This window comes from Chinchilla lanigera, unplaced genomic scaffold, assembly GCF_000276665.1.
Source record: "Chinchilla lanigera isolate Chin_1 unplaced genomic scaffold, ChiLan1.0 scaffold00009, whole genome shotgun sequence".
NCBI classification, from domain to species: domain Eukaryota; kingdom Metazoa; phylum Chordata; class Mammalia; order Rodentia; family Chinchillidae; genus Chinchilla; species Chinchilla lanigera.
Genome location: NW_004955410.1, coordinates 8,549,582 through 8,566,753, shown reverse-complemented (window position 1 = coordinate 8,566,753; position 17,172 = coordinate 8,549,582). Strand labels below are relative to the sequence as shown.

General features: G+C 37.4%; 1 protein-coding gene across 2 annotated transcripts in view; it reads left to right on the top strand.

Annotated features, from left to right (window-relative positions):
* Positions 1–17,172, top strand: part of Reln (reelin) — a 439,528-nt gene that overhangs the window by 297,213 nt on the left and 125,143 nt on the right. For both annotated transcript variants that reach the window (XM_005377236.2, XM_005377235.2), the window contains exons 18-20: positions 3,911–4,144; positions 4,809–4,970; positions 9,385–9,621. In XM_005377236.2, coding sequence (XP_005377293.1) covers positions 3,911–4,144; positions 4,809–4,970; positions 9,385–9,621 — 633 coding nt within the window. The remainder of the gene's footprint in view (positions 1–3,910; positions 4,145–4,808; positions 4,971–9,384; positions 9,622–17,172) is intronic.

Here is a 17,172-nt window from a genome sequence, read left to right as displayed (position 1 = left end):
GGTTCCCGGTACCGGAGAAAAACCAAAAAAAAAAAAAAAAAAGAAAATAAGATGTGTACTTCTCCTGCTGACATGTACATTTTGTGTATTGAAGACACAAGTAATTTTAATTTTTAATATCCTTTTGTAAGCTTTATTTCTTCTTTATCTTTTTCTTCAGTACTAAGGGTTGAACCCAGAACTTTCACACTGACATATTTGCCCAGCCCTTTTTAGGTGTTTTAAATTTTGAGTCAAGGTCTTTCTTGCTAGTCACTGATTGCCCGAGGTGGCCTTCAATCTGTGCTCCTTCTGCCTCAGCCTCCCAGAATGCCAGGATTACAGGCATACCACCATGCCCTGCTGAAGGTGTTTTTCAAAATCAAAAATAGGATACTCCAAACAGAATTTAAGTGTAATTTAAATGTATTTTGTAAGTGAAAATTAATAATAAATAAATTTGTATTAGACTAAATTGTGAACAAATTTAGCATCCCTCATGTAAATTTGTGAACAAATTTGAATTCCTCAGAGCTGGATGGATACCTTTCCTGTCTTTGATTACATTCCTTTCCATAACCCTGTTCTAGCATTCATGAGTCATATATTTAATTCCTAACATACTTTGTAAATTACTAAAAATGAACAGTGATTAAAAAATGCTAAAGTAAACTGGACTAGGACAATTTAGCAGATCTAATAAGAAAATTCATTATCTTTAAATATAACTTCGTGATCTTATATTTATTTTTGAAAATCATTTGGGCCTTCAAAATGATTATATTTTACAGAACAATGCTGTTGAACATGAAATCCAAACTTATACATTAATAGTGAATATTAAATTACCACCAAAAAGTTGTGTTCTATTTATTCCAAGAATGGATGTATACATTTATTATGTCATTCCCATATTAATATTTAATTATAAAATACCCTGGGAATTCCTGTGCTACAGGCGGTCTTTGTTATACAGATAAATTTTCAACAGCTCCAAACAAGTAGTCATTAATTAATTAAGTAATTAATTAATGAATAGAGAACTTAGAGCTTTGATCCTGATTATTTCAAAATTAAATACATGAAGCAAACACTTGCATACACTGTGATTAGAGTGGAAGGTTAACTTTTTAAAGTATATTTTAATGAACTTAATTAAAGAGAAATCACTGCACAATGAAAACATTTTATAAAGTATGAGAAATATTGAAAAGTTTGTTTATATTTCAAAACAGAATATGAATCTCCATGTGTTTTTTTTCATTTTTTAGTTTATTTTTATTTTTATTCCAGTACCAGGAATCGAACTCAAGACCTTGCTCTTGCCAGGCAGGCGCTATGCTGCTGAGCTAAATCCCCAGACCCCCTCCATGCTTTGTAATGAAACCACCAGCTCCCACCCCAAAACACAGACTCATGAGATCTCTGAAACACTGGCTGTGTTTATTCAAGTTGTTATCTTCATCCTTTAACCAGACCCAGCCTGGCCACTTGTTTACTGCCTTTCACATGAAATTAACACAAGAGAAATTTGAGTGGTAGGCTTTTAGACATCACTCATTTTGATACCGTATATTATCCTGAATATTCATGGCCCTTTACTCTGTCTGAAATTTTACAGAATATTTTTCAGTTGGAAATTTAGTTTTTTTACATATTCTCGCCGAAATATTTGACCATTACCTGTTTTTCACCTTGTTGAGTTTGAGCAAGATTGCAGAAAAATGAAATTTGTATTCAATGCTATATGTTTCCATTAAGCAGACCTTTGAATTGGGGCCTCTTCAGTTTTGTTTTTCTCCCCATGTTGCTCCCCTCATTACCACCATTATTTGCTGCCATGAGCCCATCACCTTCTGCTCCCTAATATCTTCTTCACTGTGTCCAATCTCAGACCTGGCTTTCTGAACTGACAGTTCCCTAACCTCATAAGCCTAACCCTGATAGAGATGCTAATAAGGAGAGAAGGATTAGCATCCTCCATTCACATGTATCTGTGATACATGTAATTCATGTGTCTTGGCAGCAGGGGCTGTTTTGCTATACACTGGGTGAATATAATGCTACATGTTAAGGGCAGGTAGATGAACTAGTAGGGACCTATCTGGAGTTAGGAGATCCTCCTGTCATTCATGAAATCACCAGTGTGTGCAATCCTACTATTTGAGTCAAATCATAGGTACAAAAGTGTTTTTAAAAAAAATTAGTGGAATCCTTATCAGCATTCTATCCAAATTGCATAATCTCTTATTAAATTTTCAGAACCACTAAATGGGTCCTGATTCCAATGTCCTTCATATCTACATGCCCACAGATTTTCCTTAAGCACTAGTCCTGAGAAGACACATGAAGATACACCTAAAAAAATGCAGTTACCATTATATACACTCTGGCAATATTCTTGTTGGGGAACATGAATTCCAGTTTATTACCATCATTGACCACAGTCAGTTTTCTGACTTTAAAACTGTGTCCAGGGGCTGGGGATTTAGCTCAGCGGCAAAGCGCCTGCCTGGCAAGTGCAAGGTCGTGAGTTCGGTTCCCGGTACCGGAGAAAATCCAAAAAAAAAAAAAACTGTGTCCGTTTTAGCTATTTTTTTTTCATCCTTTCTGGAAACCACTTGTCTATTCAGAATGTATGTCCCGGAGATCGTCTGTGAAAGAAGTGAACTGTTTGAGGCTCATTTACACGTTCGGTCATTACTGTCTTTGCTTCCATCCCCCTCCCGGAATGCTGTTTGTGATGTCGAGGTGACCTTTAAACTTCTCTCTCCAGTAGTTCCTAATATTTTGAGATCCAACTTCTTTGATAATCTGATGAAAATTATGGACCTCTTCCCCCAGAAAATCCACGTGCATTTTGCTTTTGATTTCAATGCTTTCAGACATTCCACAGGAGGCAGCATAGAACCCAGTCTCAGAAACACTGCTAAAGAAGTTTCCTGAGTCACCCATATCATCATTTGTGAACTTGCCTCATGAAAGGCTTATTTCAGCCTTCAAGAAGTTACAGTACTTCCATGAAAATCCCCCACCCAAAAAAAGAAACTTATTGGGCTTTTATTGTGGGCAACATGTAGTGAGAAAGAAGCAGGGAAGTAAAAATAAAGAATTGGAAGCTAATTCTTGATGAATGAACTCCTTATAATATAAGTTTCTGATTTTGAATTACTGCCCCAGCTGTGATGGAATTTACACACAGACAACTCAGGGAGCTCCATCTGTTTTGGTCAGCTAACCTAAATTCCTAAATTCTGATTCTTCTCACCCCACGAGCAAGACTGGGGGAGGGGAGCTAAACTGCTTTTCCTGAAAGCACAACTAATTTGGAAACCTGTTGAGAGGCAAAACAGTTGTGCTAAGGACTTCTGTCTAGACCAAAGGTATACTCGTTCCCTTTGTAATACCAGTCTAAGTAGAAATGCTTAAAGATAGACTTGTTTTCCAATAGTTTCCAAATATTTGAACTGATTCCTATCACAATGTGTATTTTTACATTTGCTCCCAAAGGAAACTTCCTCTAGGTCTCTCATTAAAAGTATTTATTTATGTTATTTCTTTTATAAATTGAATGATTATGAATAAAATTATATATGTGGAATATATCTTTACAGAGATTTTAAATTACAAATGTACAGACAATAAATGTGTTTTAGAAAAACTCCTGGCATGATTGAAGGTGAGTGCTGAATTAGTAGTTTAATCATAACTTCTCACAGTAGGGGTGGGCAATGACTGCATTCCTCCGGAATATTTACAGTCTCTCAGCCTTTATCAAGTTGCAGATTTGACATTCTCTGAAGACTACTATTAACCTCATTTACCATTCAGTCAAATTCTGCTCGCTAGACTCTCTTCTCCCCAAAGCAGACTGAGGAATCTCTGAAAGGATCGGTGGTTTAAGATTGAAATTCACTTTCCTTTCTTTCAGGTGTGACCCTGGATTTTCTGGCCCCGCTTGCGAAATGGCATCGCAGACATTCCCGATGTTTATTTCGGAAAGCTTCGGCAGTTCCAGGCTCTCCTCCTACCATAACTTTTACTCTATCCGTGGTGCTGAAGTCAGCTTTGGTTGTGGTGTCTTAGCCAGCGGTAAGGCCCTGGTTTTCAACAAAGATGGGAGGCGCCAGCTAATTACATCCTTCCTGGACAGCTCACAATCCAGGTGGGTGACAGCTGGGTAGCATATACGCACAAGCCAGGTACTAATGTTGAACTTGGACCCGCTTTCAGTTCGTATTCCTTTTCTTTTGCAATGACATGTACATCTTTCAGTTTCTAACCAGGATAGTGGAGAGCTTGCAGTGTATTGAGGGTAATTCACTTTAGTTTTTGATAAATTAGAAAGCTCACCAATGATTGAAATCCTAACGACTGACTAAATTTTTTTAAATATGAGATATTTGCATCAAAACTGTGTTTTTAAACCAAGGGCTAGTTAATTATTCATGTAGTTTTATTTATTTGACAGCTTGCACAGGCTGATTAGATTTACTCCACATCTTCCCTTCCTCCAGTGCCTAATAAATAATGCAGTAAAGGAGTGATTGGCATTCTAAGTGTATGTGCACAAGTACATAGTACACAAATAGCTATGAACTTAGTTATACTTTTATGGATGTATCTGTATATAAAATATGCACATTGACCTCATCTTTTATACATATGCATGCACCTCATAGTAATATTATTTACTTTATAAAAGAAAAATGAGTGGAAACCTACATATTTGGAGTAGTTCACTTAAATTTGTTTGAAATTCCGTTAAAAAAATGAACTTTCTGAATAAAAATGTTTACACACACTAATTACAGACAATCCATGTCTAGGTTTCTCCAGTTCACGCTGAGGCTGGGGAGCAAGTCTGTTCTGAGCACGTGCAGGGCCCCTGACCAGCCTGGTGAGGGGGTTTTATTGCATTATTCTTATGATAATGGCATAACTTGGAAGCTCTTGGAACACTACTCATATCTCAACTATCATGAACCCAGGTACGTTGGAAAGCATTTGAGAAAATGGTTAGTGTGATATGTTCTTCCTAGGAAAGTTGTGATTTAAATAGTGTAAGATTCTAAATATTTTTCTGTTGAGAGACTGATGTGTCTTGCAATGAAAAACTAGTAAACCATATGCTTTCATATGTTTGTCCCACGGATTTCTGATAATTTGAAAAAATTTCGCCTCATATTTTAAAGTGCATCTTCAAGGGAAATACTTTGGTGTTTAGGAAAGAAAATAGATAACACTTTATTTAATGATAACATAAACTGTTAGGTAATATTTTAATATGGCACTAAATTATAAAAACTGTTCACAAATACTTGTTAGCAATTTATGTTATAAATGGTATGGTATAACAAATTATAACATACTCAATATGTTTTGAAATTGTGCATGGAATCTAATTGTATAATTAGTATAAAAAATTGCTAGTATATACATAGTCACTTGCAACAAAAGGGTGTGAGGATATTTAAAGTCTTTCCTTCGGGCTTTCTATTTTCCTTTAGCTTATATATTTCCTGAACTATAGACGGTATTGTCAGATTAAAATTTTACTTGAAGGTGTTGGCCATCCTTCAATGTCAGCAGAATAGTAGTCACCCTTAGCAATAAAATCTCACAAGTGTCTGAAAGATATTCTCTCCTGCTAAAATATTACTGAGCTGCCCACTGAAACTTCTTTTTACAAAGCAAGGGAGGGGGATGAGAAATCTCAAAGTTAAGGTATCAAGTTAAATATCTCTCCAGAAGGTGAACAGTGGTTTACATTCACAGTAGTATATAAAGAGTAACATGATTTCCCTTCCTGGAAGTACTTTTAATCATAGGAAAGAGAAGAGAGGGAGCACATTTGCGCTGGCATCACAGTGAAAGACAGGGCTTAAAAAGTAGGAGAGAAAAGCACTGATAACTATTCGCGTGGTTTTGCAATTTTGCCTCAGGCCACCCCATTATTTAAATATTTGTAAACAGATGGTAACTTTCATAGAAAACATAGTAGCTTGCAACAGAGAGAATAATTAATGACTACTATGCCCTAAATTTTGTACATTATAAAATTTTAAGAATGCACCAGCTGTGTTGGGTGTTTTCCCTGTACTTGTAAAAATGTAAAGCTAAATTCATCTTTTTCAGTAGAGATGCATGAGCCCTAAAGAAACATATCATAGACTATCCATAGTAAGCATTAAAAGAAAATTAAACAAAAATCAAGATAGTAATGAAAGCTTAAAGAAAATATCCCCATCCTAGGTTAACTTGGCTTCAGCCCAATTTTTTTCTGGCAAAAATGGACAGCTGCAAAATTCAGTAATCAATCAATAGCATGAAGTTTAATTAATCTTTGTTGATATGAAAAATAATTACACATTTAACGTGCTATTTCTAAAGTATGTTTAATCTTGCCTGCCTTTTGACAGCAACATTTTTCTTCTAAGCAGAAAGGTGGCTTTTCAGTATTAGGTATGTGCATAGCTTGAAAGATTAAGATCAGAGTGGAGATTTTTTTTGAAAAGGAGAACATGGTAATGGTAGAATTTCATTTTCTAAAGATGTATCTCAGTCCATGAGACATGTCTTCCCTCCTTCTCTCTCTTACAAATATTAATAAAAGGTGACATGGCAGAAGTGGAATTTGATATATTCTAAATACTAGATTACATTCCATATGATAAATAATACAAACCATGGAGATTCTTCCATGAAAGTTAAATATACCTTGATGCCTTTAGCGATTTGCTGTATTTCTCAAAGTATAAATTGCTCTCTGTAATTGCTATGAATTCCACACTGTCCCATGATGCCATGCTGTTTGAAAACGAGTCATGATCCATTAATAGATATGCTAGTTGGCCAGCCATTGTTACTCCTAGATAATTTCAGATAATTTGCTTGTCTGTGGTTCATTCCGTAAATGAACTCTATGTGCTTGTTATTTCTAAAATTTTAAATCTAGTAATATGTCTAAGTGAGTCTTTTAATTCAAACTGACTAGAATGATTTGTGAACTAATTGGTGCTTTTCTTAATGTAAAATATTACATTGCTGTGGAGACTAAAATTATTCTAGCATGTTCTTAATTATAGGGGGCTTCTATTCTAAAATTATTACAGTCAAATTTTAGTTTATTTTATGTCTTTATTGTTATATTTGATCTCTTCCTTGTTTCATCATGTCATCCAATTCTGTATAATTAGTGAACATCTTTTTTAAAAAATCCGGGCACTTAATACCTACTCACAAAAGCAAGGTTGAAACACAGTTCTTAGCTAGTAATATTCTAATCAAGCATCACTACAGCTATTTTAACCAGCTGATATGCTATGCAAAAAAAATAATGAAATCAGCAAAAAGTCCCACTCCACCCCAAAACACGATAGAGGTTAAGAGCAAGACTCTAGAAAAAAGCTCCATATGTCCAAACTCTGGTATTGTCACTTAGAATCTGCTTAACCTTACAAAGAATGCTTAACATCTTGTGCCTCTGTATTCTCATCTCTATCAGGGGTATACTGGTAATTGTACTTAAGGGAGCAAGAATGTGCAGAGTCCTTATTATGTACTGGTTTAGGTACTAAGTGAAAAACAGACCAAAAACTTTCTGACCCTTGCACAAAGATACTGTTATCCCACTTTAACATGGAAAAGTAAGGAGGCTCTTGGGGTACCTTTCCTGTGGGTATGAAGTCATCAGTTACTGGGTTTCAGAAAGGGGTCCTCTAACCGGAATCTCATTACAGACCTCAGCTTCTCTGCCATGAAAATCTCGATCACTTTAATTATGCTATCCCGTGCATATACTCTTTGTTTTCATTAGAACTTTCATTACAATTCTATTTTTGGCTGCTACTTAATTATATTTATTTTTACCAGCGAGAAAATCAGCCGCTTTTAAAATTATTACTAAAGGATAATTACAATTTTCTAATAACAGTACTAATTAAATGTATTAAGTCAGTTTTCATTGTTGAACCAGTTCAAATATAGATTAATTATTTTATTCAGCTTTCACATATTAGTATAAATAAACATGTGAATGCATTTAATAAGCAAATATTTTTAAAAGTTGAAGTGAAAATTACTAAAATACTTAATTTAAGCTTTACTCTCCTAATAAAATCCATTAGTAAAAAATTCAGCTGATTGTGGAAAGTATTTAAAAATCATAAATGTACCAAACTGTAAGTTTTTGTTTAAGAAATGCTTTTGAATTTATATTTCTGCACAAACATATACTAATAAAAAACCTGCAACTAAAAGCACTTGTAAAAGTTGCAAACTAAAGTTAAATTTTCTTTTTACAGTACTTTATTATGGCATTGGAGGTAGAGTGGTTAGCATAGCTGCCTCCCATATTTACTTCTCTGTATTAAAATAATCATAAAATAGAAATTAAAATTTTAAATGGTATTTCTGCATTTACATATTGATTTTCTAACATTTAAAAATGTTTTCTCACATTGCAAAAAGTTGTACCAGACGCTACTCTTTATATGACCAATGGTGATAGTCATGTTCTATCCCCATGTATCCACGTACAAATTATTTAAAAGGGAAAAATATTGTTTTAATAACTTTTGATATGTAAGAAATTACCTTCTTGTGTATGTGGTTAGTATAGTTTTTGCATCATGAAGATATGAAAATCAGTTTAATGTCGCAGTAAACCAGCTTTGGAAGTTGAAAGCTTTAAATAATTTATCTCCAAGTTAGCCAAGTAGTCACTTGGCTTAGGGAGTTTTCTTTGCTCAGTAAGAGAAAAAAAAAAAAGCCTCAGTCCATTCAATGTGCACTCACGGCAAGCACCTCTCCTGGAGTTTAATTGGACATTGATGGAGACAAATGTCCCTCTGGCTGTTTCCCTCGCATCCCCCCTTGGATATGGATGTGAGCAGCGTGGTACTGTGATTTATGGAGCTTTCAAGCAGAAGTCATTGCAGGGGCAATTAATGCATGGTTCCTGCTGCTGTGTACGATAATTGCTCCTAGAAATTGGATATTATTCTTAATTTTCTTCCCCATTTGTCAGACACAGGTTTGTTGTCATAGCTGCCATGACATAGCAAGTGACCAAATGCACACTATGCTAAACGCATGAGTGGGAAGGACCATGGTCCCAACCAGCTTCAAGCTATAGTACATGTAAAAACTTGCCCCGGATCCTTTACCAAGCTAAGATGAGCCCTGCCACTTTGACAACCGTTGCCTTGAACCACTTTCTGGAGAACATCAGCAAAAGCACAGTCATAGTTTGATGAAAGTGCAGTCACTGGAGTCAGATAGGAATGTTTGTGATTATAGAACTCTCTTTTAATACTACACCTTGGGGGGTGCTACTTTGCTATAAATATAAGTATTTTAAGACACCAAAGTAACCTGAATTTTAACTTTCTTTTTCTTTAGAATAATCTCTGTAGAGTTACCAGATGATGCAAGACAGTTTGGAATTCAGTTCAGATGGTGGCAGCCCTATCATTCTTCCCAGGGAGAAGACGTGTGGGCTATTGATGAGATTATCATGACGTCTGTTCTGTTCAACAGCATCAGTCTTGACTTCGCCAATCTTGTGGAGGTCACTCAGTCTCTGGGTTTCTACTTTGGAAATGTTCAGCCGTACTGTGGCCACGATTGGACCCTGTGGTAAGGATTCCATCGTTGTGGTGGTTTTCTGTAGAATACTGGAGCGCGAAGGTCCCCTTCCAGACCACTCAGCCCCTGGCCCTCGGTTGATAAATATTTACTGAACGTGAACCACTTGAAAAGTCATTGTTGTGTCTGTGTTATTGTCTTGGGAGGGAGAACTGGAAAGAAAATATTGATAGATTTAAATAGATATAAAATTTCCTATTCATGAACCTCAAAGCTTTTTCCCAGAGTTACATATAAGAACTCTCTTCAAAAAGAACTAATAATTAAAGTGATCACCGTATTCTTCCTTCATGGAACACTATGATAATCATACAGAAATGTAGGAACTATTTTTATTCATATTTTTGCAGGTTTTTTAGTTACTATTTTAATAAAATTTTTAAGTACAAGTATTTTCATGTCGTCTTAAATGAAGTCCGAAAAGTTCTCTAAGCCTTTATTAACTGAGATGTCCTTTTAAATCCATGTGATCAACAGGGTTGAGGCAGTGACTCACAGTTAATGCCAGCCGCGTTTTAAGATCATGGTGCCCTGGGGGCTGGGGATTTAGCTCAGCGGCAAAAGCGCCTGCCTGGCAAGCGCAAGGTCGTGAGTTCGGTTCCCGGTACCGGAGAAAATCCCGTACGATCAAATACAAATGTAATTGTACAACAAACATAAAGAAATAATTTCAACTGTAATTAGTACTTCAAAATATCAGTAAGATGATACAATAGTGATTAACTAGAGTAAAGTTCTGGCTTCTTGACATAGGGAACTCCCAACAGTCTCCCATAGGAGACTGCTTTTGGATTATCGGACAGTGGATGCGATACATTCCACTGATTAGAGAGTGGGAAAATTGTGGTGCTGCGTGCCTGTAATCCCAGCGCTCTGGGAGGCTGAGGCAAGAAATCACAAGCTGGAGCACAGACTGGACTACTCCGCTGCTTGGTAATACCCTGTCTCAAAATAAAGTATTTTTCAGAAGATCTGGGAAAGTTGCTCTTCATGAAGGCACTTGGTTCAGTTACCTGCAAAGAACTGGGGCAGAAAAACAAGGAAGTTCCAGCCCTGCAGAGATCTGGAAGAACAAAATTCCAGCTGTGGGCAATGTTGTATACAAAGGCCCTAAAGCAAGCATGGCCGTGGCATACTCAAGGACCAGGAAGGCCAGTGGTAGTGGCGCAGCATCCTTGGTAGTCAAGGACCACATGTCAAGGAGGGGACCAAGAGAAGTCCTAGAGGCAGGACCATGTAGCATCTTCCGGGCCCAAAGATCCTGTAATCAAATTCGGGTCTCAGAACTCATGACCTTCACCATTATGCATCCCACCCCTCTCAAGGTTCCTTTAGAACTGCAAACATGATTGAAGGATACTTTTTAAAGAGCGTATGGTCAGACCAATTTAATTCCTCCAGCCGAATCCCACCAAAAGCTCTTCACCAACATTGTCTCCAGAGAGCATATCATAGATGACCCAGCAGTGACCTTATCATAATTAGAGGTAAATTTTACACGCCATTGCACAGAAAATTATCTTTGATAGGGATTGTGCATGTACAATCATGTCTCACACGCAGCAGGCTAAAATTCTAGCATCAAAATGACAGCTAATGGAATGGAAGTACAGCTTGTCACTTTTGCTGCAAGCGTGTTAGACTAGAGAGAATAAAATTTCTGTTCAATAAAGTAGGAAAGGTTATATTGTACATTTTCTATCTGATAGCCTCAGATGCTTACTTTTATGGATGCTTTTTCTTAGTCCTTGCACCTCCAAAGAAAATAAATGAGTGAAGCAAATAAAAAGATATAAACTATATAGATATAGACTAAAATGAGATTTATTAGAATTTCACGCTTCTGAAAACTTAAACTGACCTGAATTAACAGTAATTCAAATTAGTCATGTACCAGAAACCATATCCCACAAGTTTATATGGTAGGGCTTCTTTTTTTCAGCCCTTTTAATACAACAAAGATTCATATCATGGATGCAAGTCCTGTATCATGTTTATTTTCATAAATAGTTAACATCTGCTCAAATAAACTCCAAAGTTGCTGAGCATTTTAATTTAACACTTGGGTTGAATGCATGATAACAGCAGTTTAATTTCTGTGCTTTGATCAAAACCCTGAGAACAATATCCTTTCACACAAGTCTGATGAATATTCTTAACCCACCACTGCTTTAATTGGTGGAGATACATTTACTTTGTGAAAGTACAAGCACAGTAATTATAGAAAACTATAAGAAAATATAAATAATTGTGCAATCCCCATGGGCACCTTCAGCAGCACCGGAGGAGTTTCATTAGCAACCACATGTGAACAATCAGGTTCAACTTTCTGATCTTCTCTGAAACAAGAAGGAGTTGGCCTGCTCCCGAAACAACAGAGAGGCTACTCCAGCAGTGATAATGAGACGAGGGAAACGCATAAGCTGTTCTAATAAGGGTGTGAAAAATGCTCACTGCTCATTTAAATGGAACTCCATGGAAGATCTCAAACTGTTCCCATTTTCTTAGCCAGTGAGTCAGAATAAAACCCCTTTTAATGACACTGTTTCCTCTCTGCTACTCCTGAGGAGTATATTGTCCAAAATTCAATGTTAATTTTCTTCAGTCATGTTTCTCAGAAATGCTTGTTACAGCACTGAAATTCAACTAATGGTGTTGACCAGCTACTTATTATGACCTCCAGGTCCTAAAGCAAGCCCTTAATTTCTGATGTAAAAATCTTTGGAGCTTATTATCTTATTAAGTAAAAAATATTCTCAACACATTTAAATATACGGCCTCTGCCCTTCAGTGACCTCCTTTCTCTCAAGAGACCTGTAGACATGGTCTGTACCGAATGGCTGGTGTTAAGTTAATCACTGTTGGCTCTTTCCAGCTGTGAGTTCATTTGGTTCTCATTTTCTAGCTCATGACTTTCCATGAGCATGGATTGTTGTTACAGAGTATTCTCCAGGGAGAACTTGGACAATTGCTTTCTCATTAGAAGGACTACAGTCAATATGCTGTAAATCACTTTACAGCTTGTCATCCTTGAGCACTTTTTTTTTTAGTAGAGAAATGAATTGCCTTTTAATTCTTGGTAATACTGCTGCTTTTTCCACGCGTCGTGTCTAAAACAGAACATCTGCCTGCTTTTGGTTTCAAAAATAATTTTATATTATTAATGTTAGCAGTATATGATCATTAGGGGAATGATTTTAATTGAGAATTATTAAAGATTTTATTTAACTCATACTGTTAGTGATAATACCAAGTGTCTTAGTTACTTTTCTCTTTGTGCAGACAAAATACCTGACACCCAAGTTTAAAGGAGGAGAGGTTTATTTTGGCTCATGTTTGTAGAGGTTTCAGTCCATAGCTGGCTGCCTCCAAGGCAGGGTGGCATGGCAGAGGAGAAACAACTCATGCCATGCCAGCAAAGCAGCAAGAGAGCGAAGCAGTAAAGCAGCAGCAGCAGCTTCTCCTTTTTAATCCCCTCTAGCGTACCCACCCTTTGGGTGGTGCCACCCACAACCAGAGTAGGCCTTCCCATTATCCACACCTAGAGCTATCACAAACCAATCAGTGGACTAATTTAGTAAATCCCAGGGCTGGGAATATAGTTCAGTGGCACGGGCACCTGCCTGGCAAGCACAAGGTCCTGAGTTTGATTCCCGGTACAAAAAAAAAAAATTACTGAGCTAATTTAGTAAATCCCAGCATCATACCCTTAATCCCAGCATCACGTACCCTAGATCCAGCCACCTCTGAAAAGCACCTCCTATGACTTCATGAGGCTTTGGGGAGACATCTAGACACAAGCCAAGGGACACTAACATTCTTCTGTCCTGCTTAATAAACTAGATGCAACAGGTAGGAGGATATTGCTATCATATAGACTTTTGGTTTTAAAATGTGTACAGTGGTGAGGGGTTAGTTATTATATTAGGATTGCCAATTGTTTGCCGCAGTTACAGTGTGGTAGAAACATAAGCTTTGAGATTATAAACCTGAGTTCAAATTCTGACACTCATAAGCTTGGAACATAAAAAGCAGGGCACTTTTAACTATTAAGCTTTCTGTTTTAATTGAGCTGTTTTAAGAAGATTGCATCAAAGCAGCTCAATCAAAACAGGAAATAACAGAACTTTATTCCTAAATAATACACAACAGATGCCCCTGACTTCCAGCTTCCTATCTCTCATCCCACCTTTTCCTTCAGGCCATCCATGAGCTAATACCATCTTATTCCAACTCTAACCACTGCCCTATCCCTGTCCCTTACCCCATTGCCAGCAGCTTCTCCTTTTTAATCCCTTATAGAGGAGTGGAGTGTAGAGTGAGAACACCAGTCTTGCACATTCTTTTGCAATTTCTAGACAATGATGGTGTAGTGGTGTCATTTCTAAGTCATCAAACATGCTTCCATATCAAACAGTAGCCCCCAAAATTCAGGGGAATGTATTTAGCATCTTTGAACCTGAGCTTTTAATCTGTAAAATGGTTTATTAATACCTACTTCTAAGATTTTTGTAAAGAATGAGATCACAGAGAGAAAGTAGCTACCATTTATTTCCTCCACTGTCTGGTTGAAGGGAAGAAAGCTGGTATCTGTAGTGCTGGTTTTAGGCCCATATTTTGGAAAGCCTTCTTGAATGTTAAAAGCTGATAAATACCATCTTACTTGAGTAATGCAAAAGATTTGTCCAAATCTTAAGGGATCCTAAATATATTAAGATTTTTCTCATATGAGCTAGATTTGGTTGGAGAAAGGGAAAGATAATGGTGGTTATGCTTACTTTTGTTAGTATTTTTCTATCTGAATACCAAACATCATTTCTGTGGATTACATTCCAGCAACACCAAACGTTATTGTATGTACGATTCTATGAATGGTGGGTGGTTGGGTTAGCAGGAAATCCCAGACAGAAAAAATCCCAAAGACCTATTTATTTCATAATTTAACTTGAATGCAGTTTATTTACAATAGAAAGATAAGGGAGAAAGTACTGGTCCTGTGATTTGTTGAAAGAGAAATCTGGTAATCTGAGACAGTTATTTCCTATGAACAACAGATCGTGAACCCTGCTTGGTAGGTGGAGGGTCTCTACAGGGTGACCCTCTTCCACCTCTACCTCTGCCCGCCTCCTTTCACTCAGTCCAGCTGAGTCACGATCTTCCCTTCGGCCAGCAAGCCAAGCTCCTTCCTCCCACAGCACCTTTGCCCCAGCTGCGTCTCTGCCTCCTCCGTTATTCATTTTTGGGTACAGTGTTTGAGCTTCCCAGCTTCCCAGGATCTGGAAAAACATCCAAGAGCTAGAAAAAGGTTTACTGTCTCCAAAATAGGACCAGATAATTGCAAAAATGACATTAAAATGACAAATACATTTAAATCAAATGCCTACAAAATATAACATTATGCCAACTTCATTAATTGCTGAATTTAATACTCATAAAATTTTATGACATTGGAAATAAATTTTTGGTCAGATTTCCAAGTATGCTGAAAAATCACAGCCAAACATGTATTAAATGAATTACCTGTAGCCAACTATAATTTAAAGGCAAAATAATAAAAATCCATTTGAAGATATTTTACTACTAAGAAATGTGATTTTACACAAAGGCACTTTAATATATTTGCTGTCATGTAGAATGAAATTTCCAAATTTCTTATAGAAGTCTTAAAATAGTTCTTCTTTACTATTCTGTAAATAATGCACATGGCCATTCATAGAAGAAGAAAAAAGAATTTCATTGTTCCCTCATATATTTTCTTCTCTATTCATGCCCAAGCTGGTTTCAGCCAGGGCCGTCAGGCCTGACTACAGGACCAGGGTCCTTTCAGAGAGGAAGTGAGATGTGAGGAAGAAGAAAAATAAAGACCTAGGAAGCAATGCGAGACAACAGGAGCGAGCTGAAATCCTAATAACAAGGATCCTAACAGAAAGGGGCTGAATGTGGATGGGTCAAGTTCACTTCCACCCAGGCTGGCACTGGAGATGATGATATTGATGGAGCTGAAACCATGGACAGAAGTAGGAGGAACTGAACAGCTAACGTACCTTGGTGGCCCTTATGCCCTCATAAATGGCGAGGAGCTACTGCCGCTGGAAAGGGCACACATGCACGCGCATGCATGCACACACCTTCCTGACAGGAGAACCGCTAGCACCACAGAATTGTGTGGAACTCTTTTCCCTGGGTCCTTAAGTTTGCCCTCTCTACCTGACAGTCTCCCACTCCAGACTTCTCTCTGGGCCACAGCCTTGTTTTGCTTTGTGCTGACTGCCCCTCCACCTGTCATTCTGCAGGGGGTTGCCTTGTTCTGCCTAAGTTTACTCCAGCTGCTGAACATGTCCTTCGGAAAATGCTATTCGACGGGGAACACGAGGAATTGTCAACTAAAACTTGACAGAAATCTTCAAAACCATTTCATCAGCAAATTTCTATAAACTTTAAGTATTTTTTAGAAGTTATAGGAGTTAGCTGCTGGCATCTAGATGGTGGACGAGATGGCCTAGGTCCCCAGGAGACACAGGAGGTGCCTAGGCTGGGAATGTAACTCTGGACTCCTGAAGACGGAATGGAAGGGCGCCCCCTGGAGTTTCCTGCCGCCTCCCATTTCCCGCCCACCCCACATGTGCTCATGATCTGGTTAGAAAGAGAAGTGTCGGTGTGTGGTCATGCCCATTAAGTACAGACCCGTCTCTGAGGAGACCCACACCGCCACTTCTGTGTCCCCCACACAGAGTTATCTGATCTCTGGAGAAAGTTGCTACCATGCTGAGTTTTGAATGAAAAGAGGTTGATTTCTATAAAAGCCAGAGAAGTACCAGCCTTGCAGCTTATTGTGCTTTTTGTGAGCTCCAGACTTTATCTAACTTAAAGATTCTATTTCTGACTTAAAGAACAGTATGTTAATTTCCAAACTGAGAAAATGAGGTGAAGAAGCTGAAGAATATGAACTTCCTTTATTTTACATAAGAAGGATAAAGAAGAGCAAAATAAACCAGGTGACAGACACCAATCCTATAAAAAGAGCTGGACACAGATGCTAAAAGCACATCGATTCCAAAATATCTTTGATTGCTGATATGACCCTGAAGTCTTCACTAAAGAAATAAACAATGATCTAACCACTCAGAAGTCAATAAAGATTTTTTAAATGAAAGGTTGAATAAGTACACGATACGATACATTATACAGTGAAATTCCAAATTTGTTGAAGCTGTAGATTGAATGAAGTTTTAAACATCTGTCATAAAATAAATATGGCACATGGAAATTTCTTACTTAGATGATCAGTCCAGTTGAAAAACTAGCTGAAAGAAGGTAGTCAAGAAACCTAGGGGCATAGTGATAGACTCGATTGTCATATGTGTATGGCACGTAAAGTCACCATCTCTGTGTCTTTCACACACACACACACACACACACACACACACACACACACACACAGAAATCATCCAAGCAATGTGGTAGAGAAAGTGTTGTACCATTTTTGGACCCTGAAACATGAATGAGAGTCTGGAGGAAATAAAGGTAGGGGAAGATTATGTG